Source organism: Tasmannia lanceolata, chloroplast (genome assembly GCF_043159265.1).
Source record: "Tasmannia lanceolata voucher PDBK TA2019-0017 chloroplast, complete genome".
Taxonomy (NCBI): domain Eukaryota; kingdom Viridiplantae; phylum Streptophyta; class Magnoliopsida; order Canellales; family Winteraceae; genus Tasmannia; species Tasmannia lanceolata.
In genome coordinates this window covers 80001-87500 of record NC_050986.1, presented here as the reverse complement: position 1 = coordinate 87500, position 7500 = coordinate 80001, and the positions used below count along the sequence as shown (strand labels likewise).

At 36.9% G+C, this 7500-nt stretch overlaps 10 protein-coding genes; 8 read left to right on the top strand and 2 right to left on the bottom strand. All coding sequences in view use genetic code 11, as the record gives it.

Moving 5' to 3' along the window:
- Window positions 1–460, top strand: part of rps3 (ribosomal protein S3) — a 651-nt gene extending 191 nt beyond the window's left edge. Inside the window, exon 1 of the mRNA in view lies at window positions 1–460. This exon is cut by the window's left edge and continues 191 nt beyond it. Within this exon, the coding sequence (YP_009942968.1) occupies window positions 1–460 (460 nt within the window).
- Window positions 461–648: 188 nt separating this feature from the next.
- rpl16 (ribosomal protein L16) lies at window positions 649–2081 on the top strand. One transcript has 2 exons: window positions 649–657; window positions 1683–2081. Exons 1-2 carry the CDS (start codon window positions 649–651, stop codon window positions 2079–2081), a joined length of 408 nt encoding a protein of 135 aa, YP_009942967.1.
- Window positions 2082–2222: 141 nt separating this feature from the next.
- On the top strand, window positions 2223–2591 carry rpl14 (ribosomal protein L14). Its single transcript has one exon. The coding sequence runs from the start codon at window positions 2223–2225 to the stop codon at window positions 2589–2591; it is 369 nt and encodes a 122-aa protein (YP_009942966.1).
- A 194-nt stretch (window positions 2592–2785) lies between these two features.
- rps8 (ribosomal protein S8) lies at window positions 2786–3184 on the top strand. Its single transcript has one exon. It carries the CDS (start codon window positions 2786–2788, stop codon window positions 3182–3184), a length of 399 nt encoding a protein of 132 aa, YP_009942965.1.
- Window positions 3185–3301: 117 nt separating this feature from the next.
- infA (translational initiation factor 1) lies at window positions 3302–3535 on the top strand. The gene has a single exon. The coding sequence runs from the start codon at window positions 3302–3304 to the stop codon at window positions 3533–3535; it is 234 nt and encodes a 77-aa protein (YP_009942964.1).
- A 105-nt stretch (window positions 3536–3640) lies between these two features.
- Window positions 3641–3754, top strand: rpl36 (ribosomal protein L36). The gene has a single exon. The coding sequence runs from the start codon at window positions 3641–3643 to the stop codon at window positions 3752–3754; it is 114 nt and encodes a 37-aa protein (YP_009942963.1).
- A 117-nt stretch (window positions 3755–3871) lies between these two features.
- On the top strand, window positions 3872–4288 carry rps11 (ribosomal protein S11). Its single transcript has one exon. The coding sequence runs from the start codon at window positions 3872–3874 to the stop codon at window positions 4286–4288; it is 417 nt and encodes a 138-aa protein (YP_009942962.1).
- Window positions 4289–4352: 64 nt separating this feature from the next.
- rpoA (RNA polymerase alpha subunit) lies at window positions 4353–5375 on the top strand. The gene has a single exon. It carries the CDS (start codon window positions 4353–4355, stop codon window positions 5373–5375), a length of 1023 nt encoding a protein of 340 aa, YP_009942961.1.
- A 268-nt stretch (window positions 5376–5643) lies between these two features.
- petD (cytochrome b6/f complex subunit IV) lies at window positions 5644–6847 on the bottom strand. One transcript has 2 exons: window positions 6840–6847; window positions 5644–6127 (listed from the first exon to the last, which is right to left on the bottom strand). The coding sequence occupies exons 1-2, from the start codon at window positions 6845–6847 to the stop codon at window positions 5644–5646; spliced, it is 492 nt and encodes a 163-aa protein (YP_009942960.1).
- Window positions 6848–7045: 198 nt separating this feature from the next.
- The window catches only part of petB (cytochrome b6), a 1418-nt gene continuing 963 nt past the window's right edge, over window positions 7046–7500 (bottom strand). The window contains exon 2 of the mRNA in view: window positions 7046–7500. This exon is cut by the window's right edge and continues 187 nt beyond it. Within this exon, the coding sequence (YP_009942959.1) occupies window positions 7046–7500 (455 nt within the window).

Here is a 7500-nt window from a genome sequence, read left to right as displayed (position 1 = left end):
AAAAAAAATCGACCTAATTCAGGTCATAATCTATATTGGATTCCCAAATTTGTTAATAGAGGGTCGAACGCGAGGAATCGAAGAATTACGGATCAATGTACAAAAAGGGTTTCGTTCTGTGAACCGGAGACTTAACATTGCTATCACAAGAGTTGCAAAACCTTATGGACAACCTAATATTCTTGCAGAATATATAGCTCTACAATTAAAGAATAGAGTTTCGTTTCGAAAGGCAATGAAAAAAGCTATTGAATTAACTGAACAAGCTGATACAAAAGGAATTCAAGTGCAAATTGCAGGGCGTATCGACGGAAAAGAAATTGCACGTGTCGAATGGATCAGAGAAGGTAGGGTTCCCCTACAAACCATTCGAGCTAAAATTGATCATTGTTCCTATACAGTTCGAACTATCTATGGGGTATTAGGCATCAAAATTTGGATATTTGTAGATGAGCAATAATGGGTCTTTCCTTCCCATTCTATACTGCGATAGAACAAAAAATGACAAACTCTTTCATTCATTCTTTTTCCCTTCAATCAAAAATGAACAATTCTAATTAGAATTATTAATTATTTCTAATTATTAATTATAATTATTAATTATATAGGGTTGAATAAAAATTCGATTGATCATTTGGTAGAATTGCTATGCTTAGTGTGTGACTCGTTGGTTTTTTCTTTAGAGTTGGATTCAAAAAAAAAAACAATGGACCAGCCCATAACTAATAACTAGAGAACTAATAACCAGCTCATTGCTTCGTATTATCGAGATCCAAGAAAGCAGTCACTATATGATGTGTTGATCATATAGTTGTAGCAACTGAAATCGTTTTTTTTTTTTCATAAAGGAAAAAAAATCTGATTATGGTTTGTAAAGCGAAAATAGAGGGATATGGGTAAAAGGAGGGGTGAGAGAAAGAAAGGAGGAGAATATCAATCAATGCTATATGATTCCAATATGTATGGTCTATGAATCATCTCATAAAAGGCAGCGTGATAAAGCATCAATACGGATTCGTTTATAAGTAGATGAATCCGGTTCATAGGAAAAATGAAAATAATAAAGAGCCTCGAGTCAATAGAGACTGAGGAGATTGACTCGGGAACAAATGAAATTGGGAGCTCCACTGTAGAGTTCAGACCTAACCATTAATGGAGAAGCTATGGGAACGACGGAACCTGTGACTGCACAAGATTCTATTAAAAACGAATCCTAATGATTCATTGGGTGGGATGGCGAAACCAACCAAGAACCCTTTTATTTATTCTGAAAGGTCATGGGTTGACCCTACGAATGAAGCAGATTTTAAAGAGTCAATATTCGCCCGCGAACCTTTCCTTATTGGATTGCAAAATTTTGGGCGATTCCATTCAGTAAAGGCCAAAAGAAGGATTCGTTATAAAAAGAAAGGCATTCATTATCCATAAATAGAAATATACGTCCTATAAATTATAAATCGAAATAGAAAGATACGTCTAGCTGCTGTATATACAAGATATACAGATTCCTACATGATGGATTAACTATCAAGAAATCCCATGATTCAGTGTATTATTCATTAAATACATGTGTATTTGTAATATTATTGAATCGTTTCATTCGCGAGGAGCTGGATGAGACGAAACTCTCATGTCCGGTTCTGCAGTAGAGATGGGGTTGAGAAACAACCATCAACTATAACCCCAAAAGAACCAGATTCCGTAAACAACATAGAGGAAGAATGAAGGGAATATCTTATCGAGGCAATCGTATTTGTTTCGGTAGATACGCTCTTCAGGCACTTGAACCCGCTTGGATCACATCTAGACAAATAGAAGCAGGGCGACGAGCAATGACACGATATGCGCGTCGTGGTGGAAAAATCTGGGTACGTATATTTCCCGACAAACCCGTTACAGTAAGACCCACAGAAACACGTATGGGTTCGGGTAAGGGATCCCCCGAATATTGGGTATCCGTCGTTAAACCGGGTCGAATACTTTATGAAATGGGCGGAGTCTCAGAAACTGTAGCCAGAGCAGCTATTTCAATAGCTGCGTGCAAAATGCCTATACGAACTCAATTCGTTATTGTGGGATAGGGATGTGAAACCAAAAGAAAGGAGTATTTTTGATGAAAAATACAATTGCAGATTTATTTATTTCTGGACAGACAATATTTCTTTCTTTTTTCCTTCGCCCTTTGCATTGAAATAAGAGATTCAAAAAAAAAAAAAAATGATATGATTCAACCTCAGACCCATTTGAATGTAGCGGACAACAGCGGGGCTCGAGAATTGATGTGTATTCGAATAATCGGAGCTAGTAATCGCCGATATGCTCATATCGGTGATGTTATTGTTGCTGTAATCAAAGAAGCAGTACCCAATATGCCTCTCGAAAGATCAGAAGTGATCAGAGCTGTAATTGTACGTACATGTAAAGAACTCAAACGTGACAACGGTATGATAATACGATATGATGACAATGCAGCGGTTGTCATTGATCAAGAAGGAAATCCAAAAGGAACTCGAGTTTTTGGCGCGATCGCTCGGGAATTGAGACAGTTGAATTTCACTAAAATAGTCTCATTAGCTCCTGAGGTATTATAAAGACTAGTAGATGAGACCATTATATAGTAGGGTATCTGAAGTAGATCAAATCCATTAGTAGATTGTGTCTCATGCATATACCTTTAATAATTCATAAAAAAAAAATTGAAAGTGAAAATGAAAATCAAGAAAAAAAAAAAACAGAACATGTTGATTATATCAAAATGGGGAAGCCCTAATAATTATAGTTCGTCATGAGTAAGGACACTATTGCCGATATAATAACTTCTATAAGAAATGCTGACATGGATAAAAAAAGAACAGCTCGAATAGCATCTACTAATATAACCGAAAACATTATTAAAATACTTCTACGAGAAGGTTTTATTGAAAATGTTAGGAAACATCGAGAAAACAAGAAATATTTCTTGGTTTTAACCCTGCGACATAGAAGGAATCAGAAAGGAACATATAGAAATATTTTAAAGTGTATCAGCCGACCCGGTCTACGAATCTATTCCAACTATAAACGAATTCCTAGGATTTTAGGTGGAATAGGTATTGTAATTCTTTCTACTTCTCGAGGTATAATGACAGATCGAGAAGCTCGACTAAAAAGAATTGGAGGAGAAATTTTATGTTATATATGGTGATCCTTCTGAATATCCGAATTTGATCCGTAACTTTCGATTTGTGAAAAAGAGAGAAAAGGCAGGTTGTCTAATATCACTCCTCCTCCATTAGTTGATACTTCAAGGGGGTTACCTGAAATGAAAGAACAAAAATTGATTCATGAAGGTTTAATTACTGAATCACTTCCAAATGGTATGTTCCGGGTTCGTTTAGATAATGAAGATCTGATTCTAGGTTATGTTTCGGGGAGGATCCGACGTAGTTTTATACGGATACTACCAGGAGATAGAGTCAAAATCGAAGTAAGTCGTTATGATTCAACCAAGGGACGTATAATTTATAGACTTCGCAACAAAGGTTCGAACGATTAGGTGACTTTTTAAACATTTCTTCCATGGGGATACAATTCGAGGTTCAAAATTTCAAGAGACTTATTTTCTTCAAAAGAGTAGATTCGGAATTAAGGAATGACAAATATGAAAATAAGGGCTTCTGTTCGTAAAATTTGCGAAAAATGTCGACTGATCCGTAGGCGAGGACGAATTATAGTAATTTGTTTCAATCCGAGACATAAACAGAGACAAGGGTAATCTTTCTAAAAAGGGCCTTTCTAAAGTAAGGGACCCGTTGTACAAATAAAGGATCTGTTTTGACATGAAATGGATATATCCGTATATCTCTGACTCATATTTATGAGATGCTAAAATATGACAAAACCTATACCAAGAATTGGTTCGCGTAGGAATGGGCGTATTAGTTCACGTAAGAATGGACGTAGAATACCAAAAGGAGTTATTCATGTTCAAGCGAGTTTCAACAATACCATTGTAACTGTTACGGATATGCGAGGTCGGGTGGTTTCTTGGTCCTCCGCTGGTACTTGTGGATTCAGAGGAACAAGAAGAGGGACACCATTTGCTGCTCAAACCGCAGCAGGAAATGCTATTCGTACAGTAGTGGATCAGGGTATGCAACGAGCAGAAGTCATGATAAAGGGTCCTGGTCTCGGAAGAGATGCAGCATTACGAGCCATTCGCAGAAGTGGTATACTATTAAGTTTCGTACGTGACGTAACCCCTATGCCACATAATGGATGTAGACCTCCTAAAAAAAGGCGTGTGTAGAAATAAGAATTGAACTGATTTCAAGAGAAATAAATGATTCAATGATCTGATCAATAATATTAGTATGGTTCGAGAGGAAGTAGCAGTATCCACTCGGACACTACAGTGGAAGTGTGTTGAATCAAGAACAGACAGTAAGCGCCTTTCCTATGGACGTTTCATTCTGTCCCCGCTTATGAAAGGTCAAGCAGATATGATAGGTATCGCTATGCGAAGGGCTTTACTTGGAGAAATAGAAGGAACATGTATCACACGCGCAAAATCTGATAAGATACCACATGAATATTCTACGATAGTCGGTATTGAAGAATCAGTACATGAAATTTTCATGAATTTGAAAGAAATTGTATTGAGAAGTAATCTGTATGGAACTTGCGACGCATCTATTTTCGTCAGGGGTCCGAGATGCGTAACTGCTCAAGATATCATCTCGCCACCTTCTGTGAAAATGGTTGATACTACACAGCATATAGCTAGCCTGACAGAACCAATTGATTTGTGTATTGGATTACAAATCGAGAGGGATCGCGGATATCGTATGAAAACCCCAAATAACGATCAAGATGGAAGTTATCCTATAGAGGCTGTATCCATGCCTGTTCGAAATGCGAATCATAGTATTCATTCTTATGGGAATGGGAATGAGAAACAAGAGATACTTTTTCTAGAAATATGGACGAATGGAAGTTTAACTCCTAAAGAAGCACTTCACGAAGCTTCCCGTAATTTGATTGATTTATTTATTCCTTTTCTACATGGGGAGGAAGAGGACATAAATTTAGAGGACAATCTAAACAATCTAAACAGGGGTACTGTACCTTTTTTTACCTTTCAGGATAAATTGGCTAATCTAAAGAAAAACAAAAAAGGAATTGCATTGGAATGTATTTTTATTGACCAATCAGAATTGCCTCCCAGAACCTATAATTGTCTCAAAAGGTCCAATATACATACATTATTGGACCTTTTGAGTAAGAGTCAAGAAGATCTTATGAGAATTGAACATTTGCGCATAGAAGATGTAAAACGGATATTGGACATTTTACAGAAACATTTCACAATTGATTTACCTAAGAATAAGTTTTAAATCCATTGGAATTATTTCATCTTTTTATTTTTTATTTTATTTTATATTTTATAAAGAATAAAGAAAGAAATGAAGAATTATAAAGAAAGAGAAGAATCAAATAAAGAAAGAGAAGAATCAAATTGGTTTTGAATCTTTAGCACAACCCGATCCGTATATTCGAAATAGATCTATAATGGATCTATAATGAAATTTAAGAAATGTATCTAGGGAGGATTCATTTTGAAGCGACTATTCCCTAGATACATACGTCATGGTATTTCACAGTTCAATCAATTTGAAAAAGACCTAAAGTTAGAGATTTATCAATAGGTAATGTTGCTCCAATACCTAACCAAAGAGCTACTGCGGTACCGATCAAAAAGACTGTTGTAGCCACTGGACGACGAAATGGATTTTGGAATTTATTAACATTCTCCAAAAAGGGTACTGTCAATAATCCCGTTGGCACTGAAACCATTAAAAGAACACCCAATAACTTATTGGGTACTGTACGGAGGATTTGAAATACGGGAAAGAAGTACCATTCAGGTAATATTTCCAAAGGCGTTGCAAATGGATCTGCTGGTTCACCAATCATTGACGGTTCTAGAACTGCTAGGCCTACGTTACATGCAATAGTACCTAGAATTACTACTGGAAAAATATATAAAAGATCATTGGGCCATGCAGGTTCGCCGTAATAATTATGCCCCATCCCTTTAGCCAATTTAGCTCTTAATACAGGATCATTCAAGTCAGGTTTCTTTGTTATTGGGATAGGTGAATTCTTATGGATCCATCCCCCGAGGGAACCGGACATGATAATTTTTCATCATCCGGCTCGAGCAAGAATCAAAGGAATAAAAAATGGATCCATATCAAATCTATATGTAATCCACACATATAATATGACTCCATGTAAAAAAATATTTGCCGAATTCCATTTTCCGGAGTTGCAACTATCCATTGCAAGCAATTCAGTTCTTACAGGTAAATGCTCAATACCCAAGTGGGCTTACAGATTTGATCATGATCAAGTGCTTTTTGGATCGTCTCATGCCTTGTGATTGGTGTTTATCCCCACAATCTCTTGAGTCTTCTTACATACAAAGGATTTACTTGTTACTAATACAGTCTAGCCTCTGTTCTTCCTTAGATCCCTTGTTTCACTCCGATAGTATCGTAGATCGGGATAGATGCAGAGGAAATGAATGCATTTCCATACTATAAGTAAGTGTAATAGATAGAAGATAATCTGGATCATGCCACATTACTTATTCCACTGGATCTTACGGAGCCTGTTCATGCACGACATGATTCGGGTCTGATCATAGAAAAGATTCTCCTCAAGCGAACCAGCCTATCCTCTCTCTGTAGAGGGACTTCCGCGGTGGTTGGAAGAGAGACACATTTGTTTGTGAATTCCAATGTGGCAGATAAAATTATCTATCTGCACGGCCCAATCAATAGGTCAAGTCACACACTCCCATAATCCATCTTCTCTTCGGAGAATCCACTTCAACTATTCGTATCAAATAAAGAATACAATGCTTCAGAATTAGTTGAAGGGAAATATCTAAATACCATGGATTATTCTTTTCAATAATCCATGTTTGTAGCAATGAAATACTATTGGTCCTCCCCGAAATGATATATGATCGATTACAAATATCTATAATCTATCTTCTCTATAAAGGACCTGAAATACCTTGCTTACGTATCATTGGGAAGTGCATTAACATAAATACGGCAGTAAGAAGAGGTAATACAAAAGTGTGTAAACTATAAAAACGGGTCAAAGTGGATTGACCCACACTAGCACTTCCACGTAATAACTCTACCAAAGGCGATCCTATTACAGGAATAGCGTCAGGTACGCCTGTCACGATTTTGACTGCCCAATAACCAATTTGGTCCCAAGGCAAGGAATAACCAGTCACACCAAAAGATGCAGTCAATACAGCTAGAACCACACCCGTAACCCAAGTTAATTCGCGAGGTTTTTTAAATCCACCTGTAAGATACACACGAAATACGTGCAGGATCATCATTAGGACCATCATACTTGCTGACCATCGGTGAACTGATCGGATTAACCAACCAAAGTTGGCTTCAGTCATTATGTATTGAACAGAGGCAAAGG